Source organism: Pelophylax lessonae (assembly GCF_965119305.1).
Source record: "Pelophylax lessonae genome assembly, chromosome: 3".
NCBI lineage: Eukaryota > Metazoa > Chordata > Amphibia > Anura > Ranidae > Pelophylax > Pelophylax lessonae.
Genome location: NC_138770.1, coordinates 466,428,899 through 466,446,858, shown reverse-complemented (window position 1 = coordinate 466,446,858; position 17,960 = coordinate 466,428,899). Strand labels below are relative to the sequence as shown.

General features: G+C 44.8%; 1 protein-coding gene across 1 annotated transcript in view; it reads left to right on the top strand.

Annotated features, from left to right (window-relative positions):
• The window catches only part of LYST (lysosomal trafficking regulator), a 409,773-nt gene that overhangs the window by 205,794 nt on the left and 186,019 nt on the right, over positions 1-17,960 (top strand). Inside the window, exon 23 of the mRNA XM_082252534.1 lies at positions 10,433-10,610. Within this exon, the coding sequence (XP_082108660.1) occupies positions 10,433-10,610 (178 nt within the window). The remainder of the gene's footprint in view (positions 1-10,432; positions 10,611-17,960) is intronic.

Genomic DNA, 17,960 nt, shown 5'->3' with positions numbered 1-17,960 from the left:
GCGGCCATGTTTGTGTAGCCTGCATAGGCTTCATAGGGCGGTCAGTCATTGCATCACTTCCTTTTGCTCTGGAACAGCGATCGGTGGCAGCAGCACTGTGTGGTCTCTCCAGGTTTTTACCTTTCTTTTTCCTGTATTCCTTGCCCAGTGTCTTTATCCTTGTGGGGGTTGGTTCATACAGTAGTGTGCGGTGGGCTACGCTCGCCGTGGTCTTAAAGGGGCAGTTCTCCTTTTTGTCAGTATTGCTGGGGCATGGATTCTCAGGATTGCAAGTTTCCTCCCACCCTGGTGGGGGGTCAAGGGGCTGCTGCATCCCCCGAGGGGGCTGATCTGGCTGCTATTGTGGCAAATTTGGCTTCTCAGGTGCAGATGCTAATGGCTGATCGATCCGTAAAACGGCCCAGATTGTCTATTTCCTCTGATTCAGAGGGTGATGGGGCTGCTATGGCTGGAGTGCCCTTCTCAGGGTCTCGCTCATCTCTAGACCTTGGGAGGCTGAGGTAGAAGGGGTTGATAATTCTCCCCCTGGCTCGCCTGAAGAGCTTGCACTCATGGATGAGCTGGTTGCTTCTATCAAGAAGACGCTACATTTGCAGGATGAACCATGTCCTCCTGCTTTGATGTCCTCTTATGGGACGCAAAGGAAACGCAAAACAACGCAGGTTTTTCCTTGCTCTGCGGAATTTCAGCGCGCTGTTGATGAGCAATGGCGCAATTTAAAGAAGCCCTTTACTGTGCCAAGTAAGTTCAAGCTGCGTTATCCCTTTACACCCATCGCGGATGAGCGTTGGTGTGTGCCGCCTCAGGTGGATCACGCGGTGGCGGTTTTGAATAAATCTACTGCGATCCCTGCTGAGGATACCCCGGTGTTCCGGGACCCTACGGACAGGAGATTGGAGTCTCTGGCCCGTCATGCTTATACAGTTGCTGGTTCTATGCTGAAACCTATTTTTGCTTCCATTATGGCAGCCCAAGCTGTTGCGGATTGGACACAGGTGCTCAGGCGCACCCTGGTGGCTGACTCTGGCCCACCGACCACGTTGGCTATGGTGGATCAAATTCATCAGGGTGTCATGTATTTGTGCGATGCGGACTTGGATTTAGTTCCTTTTGGCTGCACGCCTCTCAAGTGTGGCGGTATTGAACCGTCGCCTGATATGGCTGAAATGTTGGTCGGTTGACCAATCTTCTCGCAAGACTTTAGCTAATTTGCCTTACGCGGGATCTCGCCTTTTTGGCGAGTCCTTGGATACTCTGATAAAGGGAATTTCCGGGGGTAAGAGCACTCTCTTACCCCAAACACAAAAGAATAAGTTTGTTCGCGGTAAGAAGAATACCTCGTTCAGGCCCTCTCAGGGGTCCTTCCGTGCCTTTCGGTCGCACTATAAGGGCAAGCCCTTCAAGGGCCCAGGCTCCCAGAAGAAGCCGTGGGCAGGTAAGCAGAAGTCCGGTCAGTCCGGGTCCGCTGCCCATTCCAATTCGGCCTGAAGGGGCGCCCTCACACGTTTCTGGGGTGGGGGGACGTTTGCTCGGTTTTCTTCGACCCTGGCTGGACAGGTGGGTTCAGGAAATCGTTCGATCTGGTTACAAGATCGAGTTTCTCTCTCGGCCGGCGGGCAGATTTCTCCCCTCAAACCTTCAGCTATCTCCGGAGCGCTTGCAGGATCTGCACCTGGCAGTGCGGGACCTGCGGGCCCAAGGAGTGGTGGTTCCGGTGCCTCATCGGGACAGATTTCGGGAGTTCTATTCCAATCTGTTAACTGTGCCCAGAAAGGAGGGCAAGGTACATCCGATTCTGGACTTAAAAGCTCTGAACCACTTTGTGCGGGTTCGCAAGTTCCGCATGGAATCCCTACGATCAGTGGTGGCTGCTCTGGTTCCGGGGGAATTCATGGCCTCCATCGACTTGAAGGATGCGTACCTTCACATCCCCATTTTCGAGGGTCACCAGAGGTTCCTTCGATTCGCCATTGCGGAGGATCACTACCAATTTGTTGCGTTACCCTTTGGTCTCGCTTCGGCTCCGCGGGTTTTCACCAAGGTGCTTGCGCCGGTCCTGGCTTTATTGAGAGCCCAGGGCATCTCTGTCTTGGGGTATCTGGACGATATCTTGATTCGGTCTGCGACCAGTCAGGGCCTGGTGAACGGCCTGTCCATCACAATGCAGACTCTGCAGGAGTTCGGTTGGACGATAAATTTTCCGAAGTCGACGCTGTGTCCGTCGGTTCGTCTTCCCTACCTGGGGATGATCCTGGACTCTGTTCAAGCGAAGGTCTTCCTGCCGGAAGACAAGCTCCAGACACTTCAGAGCGAAGTCGGGTCCCTCAGGGACAATCAGTGCTCGTCCCTCCGGACGTGTATGAGGTGTCTGGGATTGATGGTCTCGGCTTTCGAGGCGATTCCCTTCGCCCAGTTTCACACGCGGGATCTTCAGGCGGAGGTCCTGGCCAAGTGGGACGGGCGTCCGCAATCTCTGGAGCTGCGGGTTTCGTTGAGCCGCCTCACCCGAAGGGGTCTTTTATGGTGGCTCCAGTCCCCGGCGGTGTCGGGGGGCAAGTCCTTTCGTCCTTTGTCGTGGACGGTGATCACCACGGATGCCAGCCTGTCGGGCTGGGGTGGTGTTCTGGGCGTTCTGTCCGCCCAGGGAACTTGGTCGGAGGAGGAATCCTCCCTTCCGATCAACATTCTGGAATTATGAGCGATAAATCTTTGCCTTCTGCGTTGGACGGACAGACTTCAGGGTCGTCCGGTTCGGGTGCAGACGGACAATGCCACAGCGGTGGCCTACATCAACCACCAAGGGGGCACCAGGAGTGCCCGAGCGGCTCGGGAAGTAGCCGACATTGTCTTGGGCCGAGACGCACGTCCCGGCGATATCTGCAGTTCACATTCCGGGGGTGGAGAACTGGCAGGCGGACTATCTGAGTCACCAGACCCTGGACCAGGGGGAATGGTCCCTTCACCCGGATGTCTTTCAGATGCTGTGTGCGAAGTGGGGTTCCCCAGATGTGGACCTGTTCGCGTCTCGTCTAAACAACAAGGTGGAAAGGTTCGTGGCAAGGACGCGCGATCCTCGGGCAGACGCCTCGGACGCGTTAGTGGCGCCCTGGCATCAGTATCGTCTGATGTATGCCTTTCCACCGATTCAGCTGCTGTCCAGGCTCCTTCGCAGGTTGGCCACGGAACCGCACACGGTGATTCTGGTGGCGCCAGACTGGCCCCGCCGGTCTTGGTACGCAGACCTCGTGAATCTGGCGGTCGACGCTCCGTTGCGTCTGTCTCTTCGGGAAGATCTCCTGTCTCAAGGACCGATATTCCATCCTGCTTTACAGTCGCTGGCTTTAACGGCCTGGCTGTTGAAAGCCAGGTCATGATGAATAGGGGTCTCTCCCCTGAGGTCATTCTCACTTTGATCAAGGCTAGAAAAGCCTCTTCGGGGAAGATTTACTACCGTACTTGGAAGGCGTATTTTGCCTGGTGTGAGTCCAGGGGGTTTTCCCCTCGCTCATACTCGGTGTCCAGAGTGTTGGCTTTCCTTCAAACGGGCGTGGATCAGCGTTTGGCGTTGGCCACGATTAAGGGTCAGATTTCTGCGCTGGCCGTTCTCTTTCAACGCCCTGTGGCGTCTAATTCTTTGGTTAGCACCTTTGTTCAAGGGGTGCGACACTTGGCCCCTCCTCGGAGGGACCCTTTGCCTCCATGGGACTTGAACCTTGTTCTGTCCGTGTTGCAGCATGCTCCCTTTGAGAAGATCAGGGAGATCTCGTTGTCTCTGTTGTCCAAGAAGGTTGCCTTTTTGGTGGCGATCACTTCGGCTCGCAGGGTATCGGAGCTGGCGGCTTTGTCCTGCAGCTCTCCCTACTTGGTGATTCACTTGGATAAGGTGGTCTTAGACCTAACCCTTCTTTTCTTCCGAAGAGGATTTCTGAATTTCACCTCCAATGAGGACATTGTCTTGCCTTCGCTTTGCGCGAAGCCTAAGCATCCAAAGGAGGTGGCTTTGCATTCCTTGGATGTTTTCGGGCGATCAGAGTTTACCTGTCGTCGACGAAATCCTTTCGCAAGTCGGATTCTCTATTTGTCCTTCCAGAGGGACCTCGGAAGGGCATGGCGGGGCGGCTGCTACCATCGCCAAATGGATCAGACAGACCATTGTGCAAGCCTATGCTTTGAAGGGGAAGGTTCCTCCTTTCCCTGTGAAGGCGCACTCTACCAGGTCTCTGAGTACGTCTTGGGCCTATCGTCATCAGGCTTCTGTGGCCCAGGTGTGTAAGGCGGCGACTTGGTCGTCCGTTCACACCTTCTCAAAATTTTACAAGGTGGATGTTCAGGCATCGGCAGATGCTTCCTTTGGCCGTAAAGTTCTTAGTGCGGCAGTGCCTTAGGGTCCCTTGTTGGGTCCTTGGCTGTTGGGGTGTTTTTACCCCTAGGTTACTTGTTCTTCCTGGGTTGTTGCTCCTGTTGAGCACTTTTTTCCTGTTGCCCAGTTGGTTTTCTTACCTTGGTAAGGTGCCTTTTTCTGATGTGGGTACTGCGTTGCTTTAGGCGCGGCTGCGTTTTTTCCCACCCCTCATGTCTACACTGCTCTGGGACGTCCCCATTAGTGAAGATTATGAAGTGGCGGCGACTGTCGGAGGACGTAAGAGAAAACTGAATTTTTGTAAAATCTTACCTGTAAAATTCCTTTCTCTGAGTCCTCCGACAGTCGCCGCCCCCGCCCCTCTTTTGGGGTTTGTTTATGTACTCTACTGCTATGCTACTGAAACTGAGTTGAGAATGCAAGAAGCAGGGAGGTATTGACTGAGGGAACCACCCCCTAGGGGTGTGATATGCTAAAAGCTTTTATATTAACAAATCTTGTTGCCTAGCTACTCCTGCGGAGCAAAGGTCAATTACCCCATTAGTGAAGATTATGAAGTGGCGGCGACTGTCGGAGGACTCAGAGAAAGGAATTTTACAGGTAAGATTTTACAAAAATTCCGTTATTTTGCAGTTAAAAAAATGTGCATGTATATTTGCGATGGAATGCATTGCACCAGTGATCAGCAGATCTTGGGTGCAATGCAGATCTCCTGCAGATTGTCAGTGTGAGCTGTTTCTGCCCTTTTTATCGTATGGACAGGTAGTTTCACACTTGACAGGAAGAATCCTTGAACTACCACAGCATTCAATAATTTCACAACATGAGGCAGATGTCTTACAGAATGACCTGAACAAAATAACAGAGCGGGCAACTACATGGCAAATGAGGATTAATGTGGAGAAGTGTAAGGTTTTGCACTTGGACTAAAAACATAAAAGCACAATACACTTTATGGGGGGGAACCTTTGGGGGAGTCAAGAATGGAGAAAGATCTGGGAGTCTTAGTAGAGGATAGACTAGGCAATAGCATGCAACGTCAAGCTGCAGCTGCCAAAGACGGCAGAATATTAGCATGCATAAAGAAAGGGATGTATTCCAGATATAAAACTATAATCCTACCAATTTATAAAACTCTGGTCCGACCGCATCTGGAGTATTCTGTCCAGTTCTGGCCGCCAGTCCTCAGGATGTGTTGGAGCTGGAGAGAGTCCAGAGAAGGGCAACTAAACTAATTAGGGGATTGGAGGACCTTAATTATGAGGAGCGTCTGCAATCGCTTGATTTATTCTCCCTGGAGAAGAGACGCCTGAGAGGGGACATGATAGCAATTTACAAATACCTCAATGGTGATCCTAGCATAGAAAAAAAACCGATTCAGTCGCAAGGATTGCACGAGGACGTGAGGACATACAATGTGATTACAGGAGAAGCGTTTTAACCTCAGGCTACGCAGGGGGTTCATTACTGTTAGAGCTACAAGATTGTGGAATTCTCTACCACAAGAGGTGGTTTCTGCGGGGGGTATGGCTACTTTTAAAAGACTCTTGGACATACATCTCAAAGATCAGAACATTAAGGGGTATGAGAAATTATTACGGCCACACACACCTACACAGGTTGAACTGGATGGACTATTGTCTTTATTCAACCTTAACTACTATGTAACTCAACAATGCTGTGGTAGTTTATTGAGAACTACAAGCTGATAGCCTCAAAGGATATCAGTACTTCTAGTTAATTTATTCACAGAACTCAGTTAATGAATGACGCAGCAGTTTTGGCAGAGCCCTGCGTGTCTGCGTTCTTTTCAAAAAGTGACAGCTGGCACCGGGGGACATCTCCCTGTACTGCTGTCACACAGGGCTGCAAGTGTGGGAACATGTCACATGTTCCGCCCTAAAAACGGGTCCAATGTGTAACGTGTGTAACATTTTTCCTGAAGGTGAACTTATCCTTTAACCACTTTACCACCAAGCCTATTTTTGACACTTTTTGTTTAGTCTACTTTAAAGTTTAAATTAGTATTTTTTGCTAGAAAACTACTTAAAACCCCCAAACATTATATATATTTTTTAGCAAAGACTCTGGAGAATAAAATGGCGGTCATTGCAATATTTTCTTGTCACGCGGTATTTGCGCAGCGGTCTTCAAACGCCATTTTTTGGGAAAAATTACGAAAAATCACATTTCACTGCATTTAAAAAAACTAAACAGTAAAGTTATCCTATTTTTTTTTTACATTGTGAAAGATGATGTCACGCCAAGTAAATAGATACCCAACCTGTTACGGTTTAAAATTGTGCACACCCGCGGAAAGGCGACAAACTACAGTCAATAAAAATCTCCAAAGGCGACCCTTTAAATTTTTTTAACGGTTACCAGTTCAGAGTTAGAGTGTAGCTCTTTTTTTTAAACTATTGCTCACGCTCTGGCGATCGCGATGATACCTCATGTGTGGTTTGAACATCGATTTCGTTTGCGGCGCGACTTCCATGTACGTTTTCTTTCGTGCGCGAGCTAACGGCGACGGGGGCGGATAATTTTTTTTTCCTATTTTATTTTTTTTTTAAAAAAAATCTGATCACTTTTATTGCCGTCACAAGCAATGTGAACATCCCTTGTGACAGCAATATGCAGTGACAGGTACTCTTTATGGAGGGATCGAGGGTCTAAAAGACCCTAGACCCCTCCACTACACTTTCATGAATGCAAAACGCCGAAAACGGCATTTTTGAATACTGTCACTTTTTGAATCTGCCGCCTTTAGCAGCAGAGTAACCCAGACGTGACGTCATGGACGCCGCCTCCGGGTTACGTAATCGGAGACCCGATTGAAGCCGCATCTGGCTTAGATCGGGGCTCCATGCAGCCGGCGGACGGGCCGGCTGGGTGCTCGGGTCTCCCGGTGGCACGGGAGACCCGGGCAAAGCCACGGGAGGGGGGGAACGTCCCCTCCTGCTCGCCGGGGTAATGATCGAGCGGCTCCTGAGCTGCATCGGTCATCACCGCCGGAAAGCTGACCGCCAGCTCTAAAAAACTGTACCAGGATGATGCCTCTAGCTAGAGGCATCACCCTGGTACAACCAGGCAAAGTCAGCCGATGTAGGTCTACGTGGCTAGACGTAAAGTGGTTAACCCTTTCATTGCCAGAGCCATTTTTGCTTTTTTTTTTTGCACATGTTTAAAAAATTTTAGGCCTGAAGGCTAATATATTAAGATTTTTGGTAAAAATATAAATGATGAGGTTGCACTGAATAAATGGATATCCAACACGTCAAACCTTAAATTTGCATGCACCTGTCAAATGGCGACAAACTTCAGTACCCTATGTTCTCTATAGCAGTGGTCCTCAACCCTGGCCTACAGGGCCCACTAACAGGCCAGGTTTGCAAGATAACTGAAATACATCCCAGGTGATATCATTTGCTGCTCAGTGATTGCAGTACTCTAGTCTGTATCTCCCCAAGGTAATACTTAAAATCTGGCCTGTTAGTGGGCCCTGAGGACCGGAGTTGAGGACCACTGCTCTATAGGTGTTGCTCTAAAAGTTTCCTATGGGTCATCCATTTAGTGCTAGAGGAGGTCTGGTGCTAGAATATTGCTCTCTTTTTGACGTGTGTAGCAATATGTAACTTGTATCGCAATCAGCGTTTTCATGAGTAGGCTCCCCGACGCAAGCATTTAAGTGTGTACGTGCATATATGTGAGGCTTGGGGGGCCTCAAAATTTTTGGGGGAGGGGACTTTATGTGCTTGGGTATAACTTAAATTTTTTACAAAAAAAAATGTTTTTTACTTAGTGTTACTAAACCCACAACAGAAAAATCAGTCTGTATATGCAGTAAAGCATGCTTGTTCTCACTGTGGAACCTAAGGGGTTAATCCTCTGCATTGTGTGAAAGGGCTGTTTGATCCTGTATGCACAGATCCTTCCCTTCTTGCATTGTCCCCAAAACATGTCCGGATACGACCGAGTTAGTGTAGTCGGCCTGCACAGTTTTGTAGAATTGCTAGATTGTTTTTTATTTTTTCTTGGGAGAGTGTAAGTGATCAGCACAGTGCCAATTGGCACTGTCCAGACAGAGGGTCAGGGGTCCTGCAACCTCATACTACAATCAGAGGAGAATGAAAACTCCTACAAGCTTTAACCAGGCACTAAAATACATCACAAAATTGCTGATAAGAAAAGGTATTAAGCAGTTTATATATACACATTTCTGTGTACTGTGGGAGACCAGATATAGTTAATGCAGGGTCCTGGGTTTAGTAATACTTTTTTTGTACTCCACTGAATGTAATACAGTTCGGATCGCATTGCATTACATTCATTCCCAGCCTCGATGGCCTGGGACACGGACAACGAGGACCCGGAAGTGGCATCATACGCGTCTTTTCTGGGTAAGAAACAAGAAGGCCCTGCGCCTGCTATGCCGGTGTTCTATCACATTACCGCTACCCATCAGATTTCATAACAGAAGTGACGTTCCAACCAAAAAATACTTACTGCACATGCGCTATACGTTCCAACATGCGTTCCACGGCACTATGAGCTCCAAACACTTCATGATCTAATGGGTAGTGTTAATCTGATAGAACACCCAGCTACAGCTTGAATTTCAGAGTAATTTTAGCAATAAAGTGAGCGTATATAACTAAATATAGTATATTGACATCTGTGATGCTGTTTGGAGGTTTAATTTTGAAAGCATAAAGGTTTAGCGCTGAGCAGTGCGGGGTGTACCAGCATGGCCTCCGCTACATTCCTACTGCTGGCGTTTAGCTTCTTTCAAAATGTAACATCAAAATTGCATCACAGATGTCAATAAACTATATTTATTTATATTCGCTCACTTTGTAGCTAAAATTACTCTGAAATTTAAGACGCAGCTGGGTGAAGTAAGATGTCCACATGAGTATAGTATCAGATTACCGCTACCCATCATGGAATAGTGGATGCGCAGTATGTGGTTTTTGTCAAAACGTCACTTTCTTTACACAATCTGATGGGTAGCGAGAGAGTGTAAGCTTAAAACGTATTAATCTCAAAAAGCCAAAAATATAATATGCTGCAGCTCCCCAATCGTTAAATATCGTGGCTGTGTACATTTTCTTTTTTAGGCTCATTATCCTCTGTTTTCACTTGGTGATCTGGCCAGTAACACACCTCCTGCATTAGAGTGCCCCCACTCTGGATGAAGGAGTGCCAGAAACCTTTAGACAACAGCATTGTCAGTCTGTTGGATGTACTAGCAGATTTAAATATACTAACAACTAACAAGTTGAAGTCAAACTCCAGCTCACACTGCAGTTGGGGTAAAGGTTTTACATGAGCACTCTGCTATAGGAGTGCTTGATCTTTAAAAAAAACAGACTTACAGGCCAGACCACAAGGTATAAATAAAGTAAAGCGATCCTAAAAAAAAAACGAATGTAACAACAAATCTAAGAATTGGTAAGCTGCCATATAGTAAATGTTTGATTTTAGGTTTAGGATCCCTTTAAAGAAGTATAGCTGAAACTATTTTGGCTGTACTTCTATAGATTGTAGGAGTGCAGTTCGTTCGTCACTGCTGTGACCCAATTTCAGTTGACAGGCTAAGACCTGGCTCACATTACCACAGGTCTGTGAGCTGCTTTTGCATGGACACGGCAGTCTATTCATTTAAATGGGCTGCTGTGCCTGCGTTTTATGCAGGAAAAAGGTTTCTGTACCATTTTCAAAACGCAAAAGCCAGGAAATCTCATGGTGCTATTGCAATTCCTGATTTCTGTGATTCCCGCAGCCACCCGCAGTATATTGAACAAGACCTGAAACCTGCTGTCGGTTGATGTCACAGGCCCAGTCCAGTCTCTGAAAATATCCACCCAGATTAAAGACAAAAGGGGGGAACCCAACAAATGAAAACAGTAGGAGCTCAGGCTGACTACAACCTAGCTGCATAACCAAATTTAGACTAGGGGCTCTCTAGCATTGGCATGGGGACAGGATACATATATTTCATATAATGCACAACGTGTATTCTTATACTTAAAGTATTTGTTATGAATGTGACTAATTCTGTTTTTATAGATCAATGGATGATTGCATTCATCTTGTGTGTTGTGGGCTTTATGATCTTTTGTGTGGTGTTGTTCTCACAATGCCCGATGTAATGGTAGCAGATGTTTTCAATGAAATTATTCAACCGGATGTACTTATTGTATTGGTCAATCACCCATCTCCTCTTATTCAACAAGGAGTCTTAAAAGTAAGTGTTAATGGCTTTAATATTCTTACTTTTTTTTTCTTAATTGTTATCAATAGTTACAGTATGCCTATATCTTTTTTTGTAATCAATAGTTACAGTATACCTATATATTGTAATCACTAGTTACAGTATGCCTATATCTGCAGGTAGTGATGGAATAGTTTAATCAGATGTTTTAAGTAGTGAGCTGGTGTAAAATACATACCAGGAACCAGGTGAACAATATATCCAAAAAATAAGTTTTGGCACCTTGCCTTCAGATATTTTTTTTGCACTGTTGTCAGTGGAACATGCATCACGTTGAACACTGCAGCAAAGAAACCGATATGTAATAGTTAAAACTACCTTAGCACCTTCCATTATGAATTCCCTGGTGCACTGAATAACATAACATTTTGATATTTGATCCTTTTTTACATTAACCAATTTAACTTTTGCACCTGTATACCCCTTATAGACCAAAACAATTTTTACATTTCAGCTATATGTCTATTGATTAGGCAGTAACCTTGTCATTGCTTACGATAAAAGGTAAGGTATGAATTGCTTTTTTTTTTTTGGGACAAAGAAGGCTTTCTGTTGGTGATTCGGTCTTACAATTTTTTTTTTCTGTGCAATCTGTAGATAACATATATACAAAAGCCTGTGCTATTGTTAACATTTAACTGTGGAAAAATGAACTAGAACTAGATGAGGGAGGGCCTCCCTATGCACCATAAGGCCACTTATCTAAAGCTTAACCTTTATTGTAAATCATAAAAGCTATGTAATGACCTTAACAGGTATTCCCTCAGGCTGGGGTCATTTAACCTCACCCCATTTTGTCCCTTTACAAATCATTAGTAAGACCTCCTCTGGAATATACAGTTCAGTTTTGGGCACCAGTTCTTAAAAAGGATATCAGGGAACTGGAGAAAGTGCAGAGAAGGGCAACCAAACTGATAAGAGGCATGGAGGAGTTCAGCTATGAGAAAAGATTAGAGGAACTGAATTTATTCTCTTTTGAAAAGAGGAGGTTAAGGGAGGATATGATCAACATGTATAAATACATAGGGGTCCAAATAGTGAACTTGGTGTTGAGTTACTCACTTTAAGGTCAACACAGAGGACAAGGGGGCACTCTTTATGTCTAGAGGAAAACAGATTTCGTTTTCAAATACGGAAAGGTTTCTTCACCGTAAGAGCTGTGAAAATGTGGAATAGACTCCCTTCAGAGGTGGTTTTGGCTAGCTCACTAGATTGCTTAACCACTTTACCACCGGAGGATTTTGCTGTCTTCCGTCCAGGCCACTTTTTGCGATTCGGCGCTGTGCGACTTCAACTGACAATTGCGCGGTCGTGCGACGCCGTACCCAAACGAAATTTACGTCCTTTTTTTCCCACAAACAGAGCTTTCTTTTGGTGGTATTTGATCACCTGTGCGATTTTTACTTTTTGCGCTATAAACAAAAAAAGAGCGTTTATTTTGAAAAAATAACAATATTTTTAACATTTTTTTATATGAAATTCCCCCCAAAAAAGATGTAAAAACCAATTTTTTTAAAAATTTTTGGCCAATTTGTTTTATGCTACATATGTTTGGTAAAAAAAATCGCAATAAGCGTATTTTGATTGGTTTGCGCAAAAGTTATTGCGTTTACTAACAAAGGGAAAGATTTCTGTCATTTTTGGTGTTTTTTTTTAACGCGTAATGGCGGCGATCTGCGATTTTTTTTTTGCGGGACTGCGACATTGCGGCGGACAGACCGGACCCCTGACTGACATTTTTGACACTTTTGGGGGTACCAGTGACATTACTGCAGTAATCAGTGCTACAAATATGCACTGTTACTGTAAAAATGACACTGGCAGGGAAGGGGTTAATTTTATTGGAGAGGGAGGGGTTAATGTATGCCTGGTGCTTACTGACGTGTAGGGGGGGAGGTGACTGTGTGAGTCATGGACAGATCGGATGTCCAGCTATGCTGAACAGTCTGATCTGTCACTCCCTGTCACTATGGAGATCCGCCCGCTGTGTTTACACACAGCGGGTGGATCTCCAGACTCGATCCCCGACGATCGGGTAAGAGCAGCGGTGATCGCCGCTGCTCCTCCCCTGGCCCGACTCCCGCTGTGAATGAAAACAGCGGGAGCGAGCCTCCGGCGGCGCGCAAGCGCCGCCCAGAAGGGGGAGTGTCCAATCACGTTAATACTACGTGGCTGGACGATAACGAACCACTCTGCCGCAGTAGTATTACTGTGAGCGGTTGTAGAGTGGTTAAAAAAAGGCCTGTATTCTTTCCTGGGTGTATAATATAATATACTGTAAGTGGATACTAATATTTATAGGTAAAGTTGATCCAGGGAATATCTGATTGCCTCTCGGGGATCAGAAAGGAATCTTTCCCCCTGCTGTAGCAAATTGGATCATGCTTTGCTGGGGTTTTTCGCTTTTCTCTGGATCAACTGCGGGTATAGGATTGTGTATATGGGATTGTATCGCTGGGTTTTCTTTATTGTGTTTTTTTTTTTTTTTTGTGTTTTTTTTTTGTTTTTTGTTTTTTTATTGTTTTTTTTATTGGTTGAGCAAGATGGACTTGTCTTTTTTCAACCTGACTATGTAACTATAGGTATACCCGTTATGGTCATTTACATATCTTTTATGATTTACAATACAGGTTAAGCTTTAGATAAGTGGCCTTTTGGTGCATAGGGAAGCACTCCCTCGTCTAGTTGTAGTTTAATCTATAGATAAAAATATATAACCATCCTAAATAGTGTTGCTGTAGATGCAAATATTTTGATTCTGTAATTTCTTATTTTTATAAGGCTACATTCACACTTGAGCGTAGCGTTTTACCGCGGTTTTTACTGTGATTTTTACCGCGATTTCAGGCGTTTCTTTAGGCGTTTTTGGAGGCAGGCATTGACATCTATCAAAAACGCTGGTAATCAGCCCAAAAAGAAGCTCATGTACTTTTTTCAGCTACAGGCGTTTTGCAAAACACTCAGATGTGAACAGGGGCCATTTAAATGAATGGGGTTTTACTTGTTGGGCGTTTTGGAACTTTTTTTTGAGCATTTTTGGAGCTGAAAAACACTCAAAAACGCCCAGGTGTGAAAAAGCCTAATAGTAAAATTATGACTCTGGTACAAAGCATTACAAAGTTATTTACAAATAAAATAATTGCCTTTTTTCAAATTCACTCATTATTTTAAGTGACAAACCAATGAACTAATTGAACAAAACAAAAAGAAAAGAGAAAAAAATGGCTTAGGGTAGGTAGCTAATTATGATTAATTAGAATGAACACACTAATATTAAAGTAAAAGAAAAGCTTATGTAGAACTATTCATAAAAATGTTCCCTCCTGCCTCACTGTGTAAAAAAGATGTGTATTCTTATCTAGTTTTAGTCGGTAGTCATGTGATCCCACAGCTCCTGTTCTCCTGTATCAGTAAATGAGTGGATGCTGCAGGCCATGGGGGTGATGTCATGGCTCCCAGCATTTTCAGCCATTGTCATGTGCTCCCTAAGCCGGAGCTGCAAGATCACATGACTGGGCCGGAAAGGATTAAAAATGGGTAAGTAAACAGATCTTTTTTTCTACTGGTTAGGCAGGATAGGTAAAATGAGGAGGGAGGGAGGCAGGATAGGTAAAAGGAGGAGGGAGGGCATTTTTTTAAGAATAGTTAGACTTGCACTTTTCTTCTACTTTAAGTAACAACCTATGTTGCATTCTTTTTTTTACTGGTAGGGTTTGCTATACCTGACAGGTCAAGACAGAGGTCATCTATACAATCTACAGATAAATGCAACAGAGTAAATACAATGTACCAATTTTACATTGTATTTCTGATTGACTCTTCTGAACAGTGTTTACAAACACAGAAACTTGGCTTTTCACAGCAGTGGCTGCAGCTGCTGTAATAAACAAGAAATCCTTGCAGGAGAGCTGCAGCAGGGGTAGAGGCACAGGATATGTTATATATGCCCTGTGTAGTTTGTTGAAGTTTTTTTGGGCATACGTAGCATGCCTAAGGAATGCAAATAGGTAAAAATTAGTAGATAATTTATTAGACCAGTATTGCGATATATTTATGAATCAGGTTTGTGCTTGTCCAGTACACACAGAAGGTTAAATTGTACATTTAGTTCTATATTTAAAAAATTGTATATATTACAATTTTTTTTTTTTTCTTTTTTTTAGTTTTTTTTTTTTTTTTAGACTAAGTACATTTTCTGCAAGTACAAAAAATACATGTTGATCCTTCCAGGCCTTGTAACTTCCTGTCCACTGAACTGTAACCTCTAACAATCTTATCAGCCTTAACCGCTATCTTTTGTAAACTACAGAACACTGCCTTTTTATGTAATGGGTATCTGTGGTGAGAAGGTCACTTTAAATGTTTAGTTTCTTCCACTGTTCTAAATTGTAGACCACTGAATGATTTATAGCTATCCAAATATATCCTGACTTTTCTGATATAAGTACATTTCTGGATGGTATGATTTTACTACATAGAAGCAATATCTGTGTTTAAAGAAGGGGTTGCAGTCCTCAGTTTACTGCCTGTGATTCACAATAATTTTCTAAACATTGGAATATATTAAAGGAAAAAAAAATCCTATTTAGTACATCCTTGCAATACCTGTACATTTCAGAAAAATAACTGATGTGCTAGAAATATAGTGTGCTCCTAAGTTCCTCTTTGACATGACAACACTGTTTTGTTCCGCTTTGAATTTCTAATCACATGGTGTCCGCCTTGCCTACTTCACTTCCAAGGCCTTGGTCACACCATATATGCAAACCATGCAGATTTTACTTGCAGAGACATAAGTTTACATCCATTTTCATGAGTTTTTATGCACATTGACATCAGTTTCCATGGGCTTTTTTTTTTTTGGTAATCCCTTTCTCTGCCTTGTGTACACCACAATGTTGATGTCACATCATTTTTTTTTTCCCCCACGAAGAAAACTGCATACATTTTTTAGATTCCTGCGCAGAAAAAAAATCTGCACGTGATACTAGTGGTGTGAACAGGGCACAGAGAACAATTCTTTTCTTTGTGCCCTTGCAGAATATGTGCAGAAAAACTCACATCACTGTACATGGTGTGAACGAGGTCTAATGGATTACATAGAACTTAACCCCATCCCATCCCTAACCCCATCCCTGTGCAAAGGTAGAGCACACAGTAAACTAGTTTAATGGATTTCTGGCAAAATCAACTGGTATCCTTTGCACGGATAGAACATAACGTTTTCAATTGCATATTTAGAAGACCAAAAGCAACTAGGAGATGTTAATTGTTAGGTTTTACATACACTTTAAATATTTTAGGTAGCTTACCTGAAAAACCCCTTTGTCTGGATTACATAAAGTACTCAGATAAAGTGTTGGCAGGCAGTTTCTTGCATATTTACATTTATTTTAATCATGCATTCAAAGAAAACATATTCTAAACAGGCACTACATATACGGTTTGTGACTAGCAACAATCAAGGATGGATAAGGGAAGGCTTGAAGTGTTTGTAACACCTTACATATGCCCAGTGAAGTGAATGGCCTCAGATGATAACCCATAGACCATATAAATGCTCCCATATAAGTTGTATCCGTTTATCTGCATTACTCTTTTCTTTACATACATTAAAATTCCAGAATGTATATGGTTTGTCTGAGCTTTCATAAATCATGGTACACGGAGTTGAAATTTACACACTGCGGAGCTCAGTGAGGAGATCTGACAGCTGATTGTAGGGAAGGTATACAACCCCCTTCACGCAGGAACAGAGCTGAGGCTGTCAGTCACAGGCTGCATGCTTGTGGTCCTCCTTGTCACCTTTTTCTCTTACATCCTCTGACAGTCGCCACCCGATGGTATTAGCCTTCACTATTGGGTAATGGCGCACTCTGCAGGAGCAGGCTAGGCAGATAATTATCAGGTTAATAAAAAAAAAAACTTTTAGACCTTGGCACGCCACTAGGGGGCAATCCCTCAGCCATTATCCTGAACCCAATCTTATATTACCTCAGTTTTATGCTGCCTAGCACCAGGAGTAGAGCTAGGTCTTCCCTGCTGAGACCTAGAGTCTCGTTTTTTTCTTTATATTTTTTTCTGAATTTATGTGTTTTTCTTTACACAATAGATTTTTTTTTTCCTCTCACTATCACTAGTTAGTCAGGGATTCCTTTCCTGGAGGACTACAAGTGACTGCAGAGCTGGGCCTTGGACTGGGTATCGTAGATCCTTATGGAGTCCCAGCCTGCCAATGAGCGCGGCAGGTTACTGGTACGCCCAGGCCTCGCAACGACAGTGCCCCTCCATATGGGGATGAGCCTGTGGAGCTGCGTCTTCGCTGAGGATGTCTCAACTCTGATCGCCCACGTGTTGCCAGCGTCCCTCCATGGCTGAAGGCACTCCCACTTAGGGTGGGAGGTCTCCCATATCTGAGCGGTGCCCGCTTCCTGGATGGTGAGTACTGTTACCTCCTTGTCCTTGGGGACGTTTGGGGGGTTGTGGGCCCACTCTTAGGGGATAGCAGGGCTGGTGGTCTCTGTAGGATCCCCCTGCTGGCCGGGTTATGGGTTTTTTATCTCCCCTCTTGCTCCCACTGGGGGCGCTGTATGGGGTGCTGTAGGGGTCTCCCTGATGTACGCCAGTATGTGTTTGTGCACTTATTTTGCCGCCGTTAAAAGGTTTGAAACACAAAATCATAAATTATAACATAAATAACTATAAATGAGTTTATGTATATGTTATGTATATATATACACACACACGTGTGTATATATATATATAATATATATATATATACAATGGACAATGCCATGGCTGTGGCTTATGTCAATCACCAAGGGGGCACAAGAAGTGTCCTGGCAGCTCTGTAGGTAACTGGCATTCTAAGGTGGGCAGAACAGTTTGTTCCAGCCCTCTCCGCCGTACACATTCCCGGGGTGAAAAAGTGGCAGGCGGATTACATCAGTTGGCTGGCCTTGGACCAAGGGGAGTGATCCCTTCAGCAGGTGTTTTATCAGTTGTGTCCCTGGTGGGACATTCCTGAGGTGAGTCTGTTGGCGTCTCGGCTCAACAGAAAGGTGCAGAGGTGTGTGGCTCGGTTAAGGGATCTTCTGGCAGACACCACAGAGGCGCTGGTGGCCCTGTGGGGGTCAGTATTGTCTTATTTATGCCTTCCCTCCTCTCAAGCCTCAGCCAAGACTTCTACGCAGGATAGAGGCAGGAGGGATTCCGGTCATCTTAGTGGCTCTGGACTGGCCTCGCCGGGCTTGGTACGCCTGTCTGGTGCGGCTGGTCACCAACGTTCCTTGGCTGCTTCCTCTCAAGGAGGATCTGCTGTCC